The sequence below is a fragment of the Protopterus annectens genome, chromosome 6.part0, assembly GCF_019279795.1.
Source record: "Protopterus annectens isolate FY-2018-M chromosome 6.part0, PAN1.0, whole genome shotgun sequence".
In the NCBI taxonomy this organism is placed as follows: domain Eukaryota; kingdom Metazoa; phylum Chordata; order Ceratodontiformes; family Protopteridae; genus Protopterus; species Protopterus annectens.
The window spans coordinates 1,801,875,116-1,801,891,375 of NC_056737.1; the positions used below are offsets into that span (position 1 = coordinate 1,801,875,116).

Consider the following 16,260-nt stretch of genomic DNA (forward strand, 5'->3'; position numbering starts at 1 on the left):
TCTGCCCATTTCTTTTAAGTACAATGGATCTTATTCATATGTTTTTTTTAAATACAATGGATTTTGCATACTTTTTTTAATACAATATTTTATATATATACATATATATATATATATATATCTATATATATATATATATATATATATATATATATATATATATATATATATATATATATATATATATAGGTTCATAGGTTCATAGGTTTATACTAGGCTATCTGCCCTAAGGCATTTATAAGCCTAGCCCAAATTTTTGTGGCTTACGCCACCCCTTATATGAAAAATACTGTGCCCATTAGTTTGTTGTGCCTCTGTCCAGCAGTGACACAGAGATGATTCCCGGGGTAAACCTACGATCTCCCATCCACAGGTCTAGATTTCTCTTGAACAGAGTCAGCGAGGTGCTCTGCCTCACATGGACCGGGATTTTATTCCACAGCATAGGGAGTCTCTGAGTGATAAATCTATCCCTCCAGCATGTCCTATTTATATCCGTGCTAAGGTTTAAGTCGCTTGCTCTAGTGGTTTTGGTGGATTTGGATTTTTTGAGGTGGAGCATGTCCATTAATTCTGGGTTGGACATGGCCTTGTATGTCAGGCACATGTCACCTCTGAGCAGACGGTATGCAACTGAATAGAGCTGGAGTTTCTTCAATCTGGCAGCATATGACAGATTTTGGAGTCCCTTTATCCTTTTGGTGAGGAACTTTTGGGGTCTCTCCAATTGCTGCAGATGTTGGGTGAGATACATCCCGAATGGGGCATTGTACTCGATCATTGGTCTGATAAGTGAAGAGTACAGGGGAACAATAACCTCACTAGATCTGGATGTGAATCCCTTCATGATCAGGTGGGCAATGTAGAAGGTCTTTCTAACCACTTTAGCAATGTGAGTGTCAAAAGAAAGGCCACTGTCAACCTGGGTCCCCAGGTCCCTGATAACCTCTTCTGTGCTTAGTGGATTGCCACCTATATGGTAGCTTGGGGTTACCTTGTTTTTCCCGAAGGGTATGACTATACATTTTTTGGCGTTTAACTTCAGGCCATGGCTCTGGCACCAGCTATCTGTTTCCGTGAGTCCCTTCTGAAGGATATCCGTGTCTGATGCACTTTCCACTATGGCGCCCAGTTTGCAGTCGTCTGCAAACTTTGTCAGCCAAAGTCCTCCTATGTTGGCCTGTACTTCTGAGAAGTAGATGCCAAACAATAGGGACCAAGGACCGAGCCCTGTGGGACACCACTTGTGACCGGCTTGGAGTCTGACACAGCGCCAGCAACTCTAACCCTGTGGGTTCTGTCCTTAAGCCAGTTTGCAACCCATCTTGTGACATATGGGTTTACATTTAAGCTGGTAAGTTTTTCTACAATACCCGAGTGGGGTATTGTGTCGAAAGCCTTTGCAAGGTCAAGGTAGGCTGTATGGACTGCCTTTCCTCATCAATGGCCTTGGTGACTGTTTCGAAGAAGTCGACCAAGTTCAAAAGGCATGATCTTCCCTTGACAAAGCCAAACTGGGTCGGGTCGAATGTCTGCAAGTCCCCTATATCTTTGTTTATGAGCTCCATTATGATCCTCTCCATAGCTTTGCAGACTAGACTTGTTAAGCTTATGGGGCGGTAATTACCAGGGTCCGTAGAGGCGCCTTTGTGGAGTGGGACTACAGTTGCCGTACGCCACTCCTTGGGCACGTATCCTGTGGTAAGGCTGAGATTAAACAGCTGCCTTATGTGTGGGTTTAATTCCTCATTTAGCTCGTGTAGCACACAGCCGGGGACACCATCCGGTCCCATTGATGCTGTGTTTTTAGCTTTAGAGAGTGCAGCTTTCACCTGCGCATTTGAGATGTCCGGGAGGCTGCACTCAGCTGGGATAGTTATCTCTCCTTTAGGGGGGAAGAGGGGGGTGAAGTTTGCACTGAACCTGTCTGCCAGTATGTTGGCAATGTCTGTGGGTTCAGTGATTTTTGTATCATTTTGGACTAATTCTGAGCATATCTGGGAGTTTCCACCCAGGTTCCTAACATAGCTGAAAAAGGCCTTATGATTGTCCTTTGAATCCATGGCAATTTTTCTCTCAAAATTGGCCTTAGTTGATTTTATGAGTGCTCGTATTTTTTTACTAATAATGATCAGGGTGACTTCCCTTTTATGGATTTTGTTCTATCATGTAATAGCTTTCTCCTCTTATTGTAAAGTTTGTTAATGGCTGGGGTCCACCAGACTGGACGTTTGCCCTTTGTGGAAAGAGTCTTGGTTTTATTTGGGATTGCCTGATCCATGCAGTCCTGGAGGTGTTCATAGAAGGCATTTGTAAGGGCTTCCGCAGCTTGGGTTGTGGTTTCCACTGGCTCAGGGGCCTTGAAGGATACCACACCAGTCTTGAGTAGTGTGAAGTTTGCTTTAGAGAAGTTCTTCACTATGGTCTTTTTTGTGTGGGGGGGGGGGGATGTGGATTTCCAGTGAGATTAGTTTATGATCAGATCTCACCAATGAGGGATATACTTCCGGTGTGGAGCATTTTGTCCCCATGTTTTTGACAATGAGATCTAGTATATTTTCTCCTCTCGTGGGAACAGTGACTAGCTGTTCCATGGCATTTGAATTTATGAACTCCAGGAACTGTTGGGCTAGAAAGTTAGGGCTTGAGTAATGTTCCCAGTCTATATTCGGGTAGTTGAAGTCACCCAATATGATGGTGTTTGGAGATACATTTATACCCTCCAGTGTCTTCAGGAAGGCTGTGTGGGGTTCCTGAGTTTGAGAGGGTGGCCTGTAGCATGCTACAATTTGTAGAGCAGTTTTGCCTATGGTTAGTTGCACCTGGATGGTTTCCGAAGCTTCGTGCGTTGCCAACAACCTGGAGGTGTGGGTATCCTTTATGAATATGGATACACCCCCTCCTTTTGTGGTGTGGTCCGGGTTTTGGGGCCGGAACGCATGATATGAGGTAAAACCTAATAGTGGCGGGGTGCTCTCAGGAGCCTTGAACCAGGTTTCAGTTACAGCACAGACATCGATGTTCTCCATACTGAGAAGGGCCTCGAGTGCGTGCATTCATTGAGCAGCATTACCCTCAGTTTCTTCCCATTTTTGTTTTCTAGGGTGGTAGGTTTAGAATTTGAGCCTTGCCTAAAAAAGGCACTATGGGGGTGGCAAGAGCCTTAGCCAATATCCGGAATCCCAGGGGTGACAGGTGCAAGCCGTCCCTTGCGAAGCAGCGTGGCTTGTCAAGCATGTCATCCCAGGCAGACAGACACTGGATCCCCTTTGAATGACACCAGACATTAAGCCAATTGTTAAAGCTGATCATCTTGTCTCTATATTGTGGCATCATTCTTGGTGAAGGAAGGATACTGCTCAGGGTTAGGGTCATACCTGCCTGGGCTACATAATCAGAGAGCTCCTCTATGTCTCTTTTCATGTAGTCCAGGGAGGTGCGTCTCAGGTCGTTCACACCAGCATGGACAATGACTGTGTCATATTTGTACTTGCCGTGGAGTGACCCGAGTGCTTGTGTTATGTGGCGGATTCTAGCCCGATAGGCAGCTTACTGTGACCCTCTCCTTGTTCAGCCTGGTGAGTGGGACGTCAGTGTGTCTGACTATGGAGTCACCTATGACAAGTATGTTTGGTGTTGTATTTGGCCTTAAGGGCTGTGACTGCTTTGCACACTGCTTTTGTGGTTTATGTGTTGCTTGTGGGGTGTCTTGAGGTAGCAGTTGTTTGGGTGTCTGCTTTGGAGGCCTCTGCTGTTTAGGTAAATTTTACTCAGAGCCTCCGAGTATGTCTTTGTGTGTTTATGTGTTTGATTCAGTGGAGTGGTAGCATTATGTGAGGCTGGTTTTGTGGTGTGTGTAGTTGCCTTCTCCTCCTGTCTGGTCTTGCCAGTCCTGAGTTGAGAGAGCTCAGCCTCCAGTTTGGCTAAATAGCTGCATCTCTCGCAAGTATTTGTGTTATGTGGGAGGAGGAGAGGGTTGTCTGTGTACATGAGGCAGTTATAACATTGCCTCAGGATTCCCAGATTCACCAGCTGGACCGGAGAGAAGATTGACAACTGACCTTTGGACATGCTAGAATAATATTGGGAATTCTTTAATTGAAAACAAGGGCCAGTGGGGAGTGAGGGTGTAGTGCTTTTAATTTTTAGTGCTGACTTATATAATTGCTTTAGTGTGCAAGTGCCAGGTAACTTGAGTGCAATGTGTTACAAGTAACTAAATGCAAAAACGACAAACAGTAACTTTCTTTCAAGTGAAACAAGGAAATAAGTACAGTAAGCAATGCAGATATCACTAGTGATCCACAGAAGCGCTGAGAAGTTGCGTATTAGGTGGAATTAGCTTCCAGGGAAATAACAAGCAAACAAACAACAAGCATATAAACAAAGCTAGATTCAGCAGGCCTGGATCTAGTCTATGCTAGAGCAAACAAGGTGAACCAATTTCAGTAAGATACAGTTCAAATATTCAGGCACTATAAACCTTTAACCAGAAATTCCCAGCTCAGAAGGGCACAGTCCAGCCTCTTCTCCCACAAGAGTGCAGACCACGAACCTTCTTAATGTAAAATAACTGGCCTGAAGCCCAAGTGCCTAAACCAGAACTAATACACTTGGACACTGGGCTCTCAATCAGCAGTTCCCAACTTAGAAGGATGAAAGCTACCTGTCCTGCCACCACAGTGCTTGCCACAAACCTTCCTAATGTAAAACAACTGGTCTGAAGCCCAAGTGCTTAATCCAAAAGACTTGAATGATAGCTACACTTTAATCAAGTTACAACCAAGCAGTAATAAATACCATTGAATACTTTAGAGAATGTCTGGATTAGTGCTCAAGTTACACAAACAAAGCTAGATCCAGCAGGCCCGAATCCAGTCTATGCCACAGCAAACAAGGCGCACCAACTTCAGTAAGAAACAGTTCAGATATGCATGCACTATAAGCCTTTAACCAGAAATTCCCAGCTCAGAAGGGCAGAGTCCAGCCTCTCCTCCCACAAGAGTGCAGACCACGAACCCTCTTAATGTAAAATAACTGGCTTGAAAGCCCAAGTGCTTAAACCAGAATTAATACACTTTTAGAATAACAGACACTGAGCCCTCAATCAGCAGTTCTCAACCTAGAAGGATGTAAGCTACCTGTTCTGCCACAACAGTGCAGACCACAAACCCTCTCAGTGCAAAACAACTAACTGGTCCGAAGCCCAAGTGTTTAAACCAAAAGGCTTAGAATGAGTTACACCAAGCAGTAATAAATACAACTGAGTATTTTAAGATGATGCAAAAGTAAAAAGAAGTAGGTAAAAACATAAGTACAGTAAAAGCAGATGAAATTTTTTTTTTTTTTTTTTTTTTTTCTGAACAAGTGCTGAGATCAAAGAAATGGCTATGTTTGTTATTTTTCATATGTCAAGTTTGTGTTTTTTTACACATCAAATGTGTCTTTTATACATAAATATATTTCCTATATAAAGCACAAACAACAAAGGAGGCTCTAGACCACGGCTGCTAAAACATATAAAAGTTTAATCCAAAGTGAGCACTTTCGTAGCTCAAGGCTACTTCATTAGACAAAACTTACATCAAAATGTGCAGTTTATATACCTTCAAGTTAAGTAATTTAGTAGTAACTTAGTGTCAATGAATTTGGCTATGTGCCTTTAAGCTAATTAGTTATTTGATTGACTGATTACTTAACTTGAAGGTATATAAACTGCACATTTTGATGTAAGTTTTGTCTGACGAAGTAGCCTTGGGCTATGAAAGTGCTCACTTTGGATTAAACTTTTATATGTTTTTAGTGTGAGAAGATGGTATAATGGTTAAGGTGTTTACTTTACAGACACAAGGTGCAGGGTTTGATTCTCACATGGGGTAATTGGCTAAGCTAGAAATGGCCCACAAGGGGGTAATTAGCCTAGTACTAATCTATGAACCTAGTAGCTGTGGTCTGGATCCTCCTTTGTTGTTTTTGCATTGTACTTCTAAGTTTGGAGGGACAGTCCTACACCACTTTATTCATATTTGCTTGTTCTATATTTCCTATATAGCTTTTATGCATATTTTAACTTGATATCAGGAGCCTGTTAACTGACATAGTTTAATCGCTTATGTGATTCACTGATGTTTCTCTGATTCCATCAAGTCAGAATCAATAGGAAGCAGGGATACTACTTATTAACCTGTTGTGATTAATTCATTCTGATTCTGATGAAGTCTCTTGTAAGGAGATGAAAGCGCTAAATCCTTTCTTTTTCTGGTTTTAAAGTTTTTTAAGTCTTTGTGAATTTATGAACTGTCTTGCTTTTTGTTTTTCACTTGTTTTTTGGATTAAACTTTACCTCAGAGCCACTATGGCAAACCTGTGAGGTTATTTCTGCTCCTTTACCAAGGAGGGACAGCCTTTATTGAAGCCCCGCAACTGTTCGAATTGTGTTCTTTTTAGTTTTAGATTTACAGCGTGTTTCCACTTAGTTACATTGGGAAGTCTGTCTCTCTGGAATTGGATAAAGAGAGAAAGGGAATTAAATAGCCTCTGGTTATAATCCTCTGCACTCATATATCTTTTGTGATGGATGACCAGGTTGTCAAGTTCAGGGATAAGCACCCCTCGACTGCCTCTGGATAGTGGCAGTCGAGCAAATGTTCAGGAGTGCTGAGAGGCTCTCTCAGAGAAAGAAATCCAAAAGCCCTGGTTCTATGGACCACCTCTGCCTTGAAGGTGGCATTCATCATTAGAGTTCCCCCCTCCCTCTGAGGGGAGACTCTATCTTTAGAAATGTTGGGTATGGACCCTTGCAACTTGTGGCACTAAAGTAATTTTCCAACTTTCTGATTCCTTGAGATGGTTCTTTGCAAGGTAGAAAACTTTATCCCTATAGCAGAAAGGGTCTTTCCATCTTGTTCACTTCTGGAAGGTGTTTCTCTGACTTCTGGACCAAACAGTGTTGATCCATAAGGAACATTAACAAAATACATCTTAAAATGTTCTGCAAAATCACAAAGTCACATTCAGACATGCTTCTTATCAGTGATGCTGGTGCCTGCTGCTCTGGAAGCATGTTTTGTTACATTGGAAAAAGGCATTTAGAGACATTAGATAAGGGCTGGAGGTAAGACAACTGCTAGTTCAGGGATTTTCCTTGCTGTCCAGATAGGAACCCTGATAGACATTTGGAAAGGTCCTTGGTCAAATCTCTCTAAAATGAGTGACATGTGTCAAGTAATTCAGCTCCCTGACAGCAAAGGTCACTGAAGCATAGGCTCTTTCCCAAATCTGGGCAAAGCATGAGACTCTCTGTTAGGTGGATGGACAGTACAGCTCTCTTCTGCTAGTTTCTTTTTAGTAGCTGGTACCACCACCATAGAATCCATGGCAGAGTCATTGCTTCAGTAGGGGTAATCCTTGGGGGCAGCTTGGCAATATCTAGCTCCTTCTATACCCTCTTGGAGATCAGGTCCACCATGTCCTCTGTGGGAGGAACCACCAAAAATGCAGATGGTCTATCACTGAAAGCCTCAAGGAACACTGACTCCTCTTGGGAAGGTGCTTCAGTGGACTGTGGACCCCCCCCCCCCTTCTGAGCAGTTCTAAAAATTCTCTGAACATGATGTCTTCAGGAGGGGAATCTGGAGGGGCATTCTCCTTCATCAAAATCATTTTTTTTCTGTGAGTGATTCCTGGGGGAGCTCTACATGTCTCTTTTAACACCTGTGCTTCCTATGCACCTCTTCAGTGGGGTGTTACAGACAGGAGTCAGGTGCTGATAGGGATCATTAAAAAAAACTAGTTTGAAGCTGACTGCCCCTAGGGGAAAAGATAAATAGGCACAGGACTGAGGAAATCCTGCAGGTGAGGGTTTGATCACAGCTCAAAAGGGAAGTCTGCTCTCCAGGTTTGGAGAGCGCTCTTTCAAAAGCCTCAAAGACTGATCCCGAGAGCTTCAGAAGTTCAACCCAAGAAATTATTCATCTCAGAACCGGGGCTGATGTTGGAGCAGGGCTGAAAAATGTTATACAACCACAATGACTCAAATAAAACAAAAAAGATGGTGAATGATGAAAACCACACTTGTAATTTGTTTTTGTTGTTATGGTTTTTATCCTTCACCATCTTTTTTATTTTATTGGAACAGAGCTGTCCAACTCTGAAGACCCAACAGGGGGAATGGATTTGAATCTCTCAGTTTCATACTAACATTGCTTGGTTTTCTATTTTTTCTTTTGTGTAGTTTGCTCATCTTGAGCATCATATATTGATGCATGTGAGATTTTGCTGGTGTTTATCCTTTCCTGCCACATTATAAAGACACGTCAATTGGCAAATTCTTCATTGCCCACATTATCTCTGAGTTTGTATGCACACACGCATGTTTGTGTGTGTGTGTGTGTGTGTGTGTGTGTGTGTGTGTGTGTGTGTGTGTGTGTGTGTGTGTGTGTGTATGTGTGTCCTGTAATGGACTGGTGTCCCCCTCAGTGCTAGTTCCATAACTTAAACTTATCTTCTGTAAAGGTAGGTTCTTGTCCCACACAACTGTGTAGGTACTAGAAATGAATGAATGAATTATGATATTAATTGCAAAAAAAAAAAAAAAAGCCAAATTCACATACCGCATGTTCAAATGCTTGTGTACTCATGACATTTTTTACTGCTGGCAATGTTTAGACTTTAGTACTGTTAAAAGAGTATATTTTAGGAATGGAAGCCTGAATGGATTGCAATTCTAAATGTTTGCTCGTCATCTGATATTATGCTTTCTTTCACAAACAAGGATGTAACATGCACTGCAAAATTTTAAGCAGAAATAGAAATATATAGGAAGCAAACTTACAGTGTGGCCTCGCTTTCCTGTTTGCCCAATGGGGCCTACTGGCCCACGGGAACCCTAAATAAAATCAGAAACAAAGTATCTAAAACAGGTCATGCATAAAAGGAATGCAATTGCATAAATACTATCATATGTAAGACATTTAAATAAAAGTTTGAAAACAGATTTTCAGAAGCATTACTTACTGGTTCACCTCTTTGTCCTGCTTCACCGGGAGGACCCACAGGGCCAGGAGTTCCAGGTGGGCCTTGAGCTCCTGCTACTCCAGCAGGCCCAGGCTCCCCTTGGTCACCCTAGAAAACATTTTATTTGTTAAACAGCCAATTTTCATTATAATTAAAATGTTATGGCAGAAGCAGCAATTGAACACTAATTTCCCTTTCTGACAAACATTTTGAAAGTAATATCAAGAAAGTAAGCATGGTTTCAGTAATCTCAAACTCCAATAAAATTGAAAATAAGAGAAAATAATGACAGAATGACAATCAGAGAAATGTGCAGGTGGTCGGATGGATTAAAATAAGTAGCTTAAAATGTTGTAAAATGAAGCTAAAGCATAACATTGCATTCATTTTTTTTAGATAGTTTCGTTTACCATTCTTCCATCTTTTGTTTCGAAACCTGTGTGCCTTTCAATCTTGCTTCTAAGTTATTTTTATTTATCCTGACAGTAAACCACGAATAAAAGGTGTGATAAAAGTATGAATCTGATATACTCTGTAGATATTTTTATTACTCTACCATTTTGGTCAGTCATCCAAAGTTCTTTTATTTACATTCTTTGTGTATCATGAAAAGTTTATTTACATTAGCTACATTCCTATTACATTATCAATGGCTTATCTACATTCTTTGACATAATCAGATCTACTAAAATTCTTTTAAAACTACCCTATCTATTCATTAATAAATAAAAAAATAAAGTAAAAGTTAACATACTGTGCACACACAAGACAGACATACACACTTCAGAAACATCTTAGCTCACATAAAACAACCTCCAAGCTCACATATACACATACTTAAAAAAAAATAAAATAAAATGCAAATAAAAAATAGGCTGCATTCCCCGTTCATTTTAACTTCACACAGTCCACACACAAAATGTACAAACAAATAAACCCACCTAAATCAACCCCCTATAAAAGACATTAATTCTTATGCAATAAAATATGATAGAAGAATAAAAAGTAAAATATAAATACTGAACACAATTAACTAGGAAAACTATACCTCCTGCAAACCTAACCCAGTTCTAAGTACACTAACTAGCAATAAACTAACTAAAAGCACAACTAAAGTATGAAACTAACACATTCTAATATAACTTTCACTGAATTTCTAAAATAAAAGAATGACTTAACACTTCACAAATGTTTAGAAATAAAATAGAAACTACAATAGAAAGTTGAATAATACAAAGACCAATTAACACAGTGTAACACGATAAAATATAACACTTATTGTGAATACATTTTATATTTTATTGTCTCTGTGTTAACTGTTTTTTATATTATTCACATTTTGTCTTGGGCTGTTGTGGACCAGTTTTCATCTGTTGTGGTTGTATCATTTTTACTACAATAGGAAGCTACTTATGATACTCCATTCATAAAAAATATGCAAATGTCAGTGTTCATAACATTTTAGTTTCAAGGAATCCTCCATAACTGAAAGACTAAAATACAAATAAACAGGATTTCAAGCATGAAATTTAATAACTGATGTATCAAACCTATAAATGGAGGGTGCATGTAATGAAGGGTAGTGGGTTTATGTTTAGTTGGGCTGTAAAAAAAACATATTTTGATAGCATTAATTAAAAGTTTGTGTGGGATTCATTAATGAGGGAAACGCAGCATAGGACAGTACTTGTAAAGACCAAAGAGGACAACAGTCAGATCAAAGAATATGGCTGCAGAATGGATGCATTACAGTAAACCCTGCAGTCACATGGAAGGCAGTACATATATAAACTGAGGATACAATGTGAATAACAGCATTAGCACTGCTTAGAGACAACCATACTTGTTACCAGAGCTGACATATAAAGTGATTTATGAACATGTGCTGCCTGTGTAGCACAGGTTCAAGGACGGCATGCACAGGTCACCCTGTGAACATATTCAAGCCTCCTGAGAAACAGATGTACTAAGATATGAGTAAAAAAGCAGGCATATTTATTATGTGAACAAACTTCTTAAAAATATAGGCTCAGAGATATGTGTGGTGGTAACACAGCTCAACAAGGCACAGTTGTCAACTTGGGGAGCTAATAATGTCAAGCTTTGTTGGAAGTATTGCGTTTGCTACAGTACTAAAGGCTTTTGATAACTCCAGAAAAAGGATACTGCTTGTTGCGCTTGGTTCTTCTCCTGGTATAGTGTATTTATGAAGGATATATGGGCTATCTCTTTGCTGCGCCTAGGTTTTAAACCATGAAGAGTAGAGGAGATGCAAACTGTCCAGATTTCAGAGGAATACCCCTAAATTTTTTACAAGCTTTTACTTTTCCCACTCAGAATTGGAAACTATTTTGAGAAGTTCTAAGTTACTAGTAAAAGCATTTAAAACTGTCACTTACTTGGGCACTTTTCCTTAATTATTTTTTGAGCTGACCTTAACTCCAGAGGTAAAAGCTGAAAGCATTTTTTGTTGGCTAGATAGGTAAGTTAGTATATGGCTATTAAATACATATTTCAGGAATTTTTGAGGGAACAGAAAAGATAACTACTGGTTTTATAGTCTGTGAGATTAAGATATGCTCTGCTATCGTGTGGTAGAATAAAGTATAAGTGCTACCACTGGGTGAGGACAGGTCCCTGTTATTTCATCTAAAGAACAGATCATGGAATGTCATTTTGAACAGCATTTTATTGAATATGCCATTTGTCAAACTGTTCTGACTGAGATTGCATTACATTAGGGATCAGGAAATTTGCCCTTTCCCCACTGTAGTGCAATCTTGGAGTTGGTATATATAAGTAGCGGGGGGGGGTGAGGAGGGTACAGTGAATGGCATTTCTGATGAAATGCCATTCGAAGATTTGATGTTTTGATGATTTTGTATAGACCTGATGAGGATGTATGATGCTTTGAAAGATCTCCTTATTTGTATCAACACAAGTGTATGAAATTGAGTCAGCGCTAACGTTATATGTGTTAGTTTCTTAAGTAGCTTTTTGATATCAATGATTTTACAAGATCAAGGGAGAAAATGCTGTTATTATTGCTTAAGCTACGTGAGAATTGGTTTATAAGTGGAATGTATCATTGTTGCCCTTTTTCCCATTTGTATATGAGGTCGGGGAGTCATATGAACAGCGATCAAATCACCTACAGCCAGTATTCATTCTGCCGAGTGGCTAGACCTGAAAATGTGAGTTTAAACTATATGCAATATTATATTCAGATTCATTTAGTAGCGAGATTGGTTGAGTTGGCTTGTTTAGAACTTGTTATAGTTGTTATTTATCAGTTTTTATCACAACTCTAAGTCGATTTGTAAGATTTCTACATTTGTGTAAGGTTTGCCGTACTTTCTGAGTTTATCATGCTTTTTGTGTTTTATCCCTTTAGATCATACTTTGTTAGTTTTATGTGTCATCCAAAATGCTAACATGTATTTCACTTTTTTTCTATGAAGCAGAGGCATGGAATTTAGCATGTAAGAAAGGTATCATTGAAGTATGCTACAGACTTGTCTAGTGGTAAAAAATGTTTGAGGTTTTCAATTACATTGACATAGGTGGGTAATCAATGGGTGGATGAAGACTAAAGTCTCAAGCATCATTTGCTCAAAGCTCAACTCATTAAGGAATGGAGCTCCTCTATAGCAGGCAAGTTGTGCTGGCAGTGATGTCTTTAGAGGGTGATTTCCACCTTCTTCAAGTTGGTGCTACAGTGGAGTTGATATAAATATATAAATTTGGGGTGCGTGGGAGGGGTTACCCCCCCCCCAAAAAAAACGTAAAAGTTTTTTTTGGCCATTTTTTCAGGGAATGCAGTTTAGGGATTCTGATCGTAAGTGAGTGGAACTTTGTCCAATCATACTGGAAGTGGTGTAGGTTTAGGGATTCCAATCCTAAGTGGGTTGAACTTCATCCAGTTATAATGGAAGTGGTGTAAGTTTAGGGATTCCAAATGTAAGTGGGTTGAACTTCGTCCATTCATTGTGGAAGTTCATTGAAGTATATTTATTAACATGTTGTTGGCTATAAACCCAACTATGTTTTTTAGTATTTCTATATAGTTCCAGATGGCATACAGAGGGTAATGACTATGTAATGAGTCAGACAACATCCCTACTTAATTTTTTCTAGTAAGTATCTTTGATTAATACCTTGGTTAAAATTATTTACTTTTCCTGTTTTTCATCTCTTCTGGTAGGTATCATTATAAACTGTGTTAATCCAAAAATGTCTGCATCTGGATTTTGCCGATTACATGTTTTTGTGAATTGTACTGAGGGCCAATTATAATAGTACCATATTTGATGGTAGAAGAGAGCCAAAAGAGGATATTTTCATATTTAGTAGTATATAAACAGTTGTTATATGTAATGCCTTATGATTTCCAAGTTTTAGCATAGTTTTATTATGGCCTCCTTTAGATAACTCACTAAACTAAACTGCATACCACAATACATAAATAAATAAAAACATGCATATGGACAAAATATGTATCTGGGGAAAGAAGTACTTACAAAATACTCACTATTCAAATATAAAGCTATCTACGGATAAATAATTGACTCAATTAACAAGGGAAAAAAATGTTTAGCATTCATTACAAGATGACAGCTAGAAACAGAACATGCAATGCCAAAGCATCACAAACATGTTATAAGTGTCACAAAATATCAGTGGGAAAAAGATTCAAATGGATGGACAACATTTCATCTAATCCATTTGCAACTGTTTTCTGTGTTTGCCAGGTCTGGTAAAAAAAAACAACATAATAAAAAATCATTTTATAATATTCACTTGATCAGCCACAGGTCTGTCTGACAAAAATTAAGCTACAACTAATTCCTTTTTCAGAAAGTATATCAAGTTTCATTAATTGTTATGCTACCTAAATGAAACATGATGTACACACACACACACACACACACACACACACACACACACACACACACACACACACACATATGTATAATATATATATATATATATATATGCATTTTTTTTTTAAATTGACTTTAGGGTGATAGGGTAAACTGGGCAAAATCCCGTAAATGTATCTGGGACAACTCACAGAACCTCAGATATGTAAATACAGAATGCAGCAATATTTCAAGCACAGCAGTATAAGAAAAAAAAAGGGAGGGAGGGTGACCTAATGGTTAAAGTGTTTGCTTTACAAACACAGGATGCAGGGTTTGAGTCTCATAAGGGATAATTGGCTAGGCTTAAAATGGCTCACAAGGGCAGTTAGCTTAGTACTAACCTATGAAATAATGGCTTCATGTTTTTAAAAATTTGGTGACACCATTAAGATGATGAAAGACCTTGAAACCCATAGTGTTTTACAGGTTCTGTATCTGATAATTTGGCATTTTGTCGCCCATAACTGCCATCTTAGAGTATATTTTTAATAGATCTGTCTGTTGCAGTGTATATTTATTTACTTGTAGAATTAGGAATGGCCTCTCCTCAGTACTACATGGCTCCTTGAAGTTATTTATTTATTTTTTTCTTAGACAAATAAGTAAGAGTCTCCTGTAGAATTCATACTAGTTTTAAAGCATGCCATTTACTCAAAATACAACTGCATATTTAATATTTAAAATCTGATCATTAGTACTAATCTAAAACTACACTTTCTCACTAGGGTTTATCAAAATGAATATACTATCCAGACTTCTCTATATTTTTAACGCAACCAATATTATCCTACAAAACAGCTTTTTCAAAACTGTTTGTTCATCTTTGTCGACATTTATGTGGTCCCCTAAATCCATTAGGATTAGTTATATTAAACTTTCATATCCAAGAGACCAAGGTGGCATAAGATTACCAGACTTCAAACTGTATTATGAAATTATTAACTGCAGTAGGATAATTAATATAGCTACATTCTCTAAAAACTCCACTACTTGGCATCCTATTTGGGTCAAATTGTAAAACAACTATGTCAAATCGCTAAGGTTTAACCCTTTAGCTCTCCCCTTCTTAAATAAAGATAACCTGAGCAAAATCAAAATACATAATAGCATAAAAAACAGAATTGTAACTGCAAAAACTTGTACATCCCTTAAAATTAACCACAGCCTTCAACACTTTACAGCCTCTCCATCTTAATCCTAACGTAAAATTGAATGAAAATATGCTAAATTTGGATCAATTCCCACTTCTGAAGGATAAAAACATCTTGGACCTGTACCCCTATATGCATCTTTCTATTTCAGAGGCAAGACTTAAGATGAACCTCTCCAAAAAATATTTGATCATATTAAGGAAAATTATGGAAGTATCTCATAAAATTTTAAACCCTCTCATGGCAACAGATAAAGACATTTCCACATGTAAAGTACTTCTTCTACTTCTACTCAAAAGGAAAATGATTTCAAGCTCCTATAAATTCATTATGACCATCAAAACACAAAAGGAGCCCATATGCTCTAACTACTGGATGAAACAGGATCCTCATATCACTCAAGAGCAGATATCGAATGCCATTAAAACTGATTCCAACCTCATCCCTCTTAGAAAACTTAAATACACACAGCTTATGTTATTGAATAATGCTTATCTTACCCCGGATATAATCAACAAAATATATCCTAACTCTTCTCTTTATTGTCAATTCTGCCAAAAGTAAACAGGAGATACTTTACAAACATTTTGGAGCTGTAAACGCTCTATAAGCTATGGTGTGCCTTAAGAGCCCAGTTAGAGAAAATGGGCTACGAAAAATCAACTCTGTCTTGGAAGTTTGCTCTCTTTCATATCCCTCCCCCAGGTCTGACAAACTTGCAACTTATGATCTTAGTATCCATCAGGGCCTGAGTGCTACAAGAGTTTCACTACTATAGCTAGCCATAGCATAGCGTGGAAGTTCTGGTATGACTCTATAGAGACATGTAAATATTTAAACAGTCTTGGAACTTAATGCTTTATGAGTTTAATCCCATATCTGAACTACTTATCACAAATGTATTTATGTCTTTTTTCCCTTGAATATCACATAACCTCCTTAATTATCATATTTACACAAAAAAATAAAAATAAATCAGACGCAATAAATGCACTTTACATGTTTTTTTTTTTCCAACAGTTTGTTGACTAGCAGTTTAAAAATCTTCCCTCAGCATTGTCTTTCTAATTAAGGACCCATTTTCCACCTGTCATGGCTGCTATATTACTGAGGCACAGTATGGAGGAAAACTAAACTTTATTGTTTCTTTATGGTATATTGGAGTAAGT

At 38.5% G+C, this 16,260-nt stretch overlaps 1 protein-coding gene across 1 annotated transcript in view; it reads right to left on the minus strand.

Moving 5' to 3' along the window:
* Positions 1 to 16,260, minus strand: part of COL5A2 (collagen type V alpha 2 chain) — a 738,909-nt gene that overhangs the window by 110,810 nt on the left and 611,839 nt on the right. The window contains exons 46-47 of the mRNA XM_044075160.1: positions 9,016 to 9,123; positions 8,834 to 8,887 (exon numbers count right to left, since the gene is read on the minus strand). Of these exons, the coding sequence (XP_043931095.1) occupies positions 8,834 to 8,887; positions 9,016 to 9,123 (162 nt within the window). The remainder of the gene's footprint in view (positions 1 to 8,833; positions 8,888 to 9,015; positions 9,124 to 16,260) is intronic.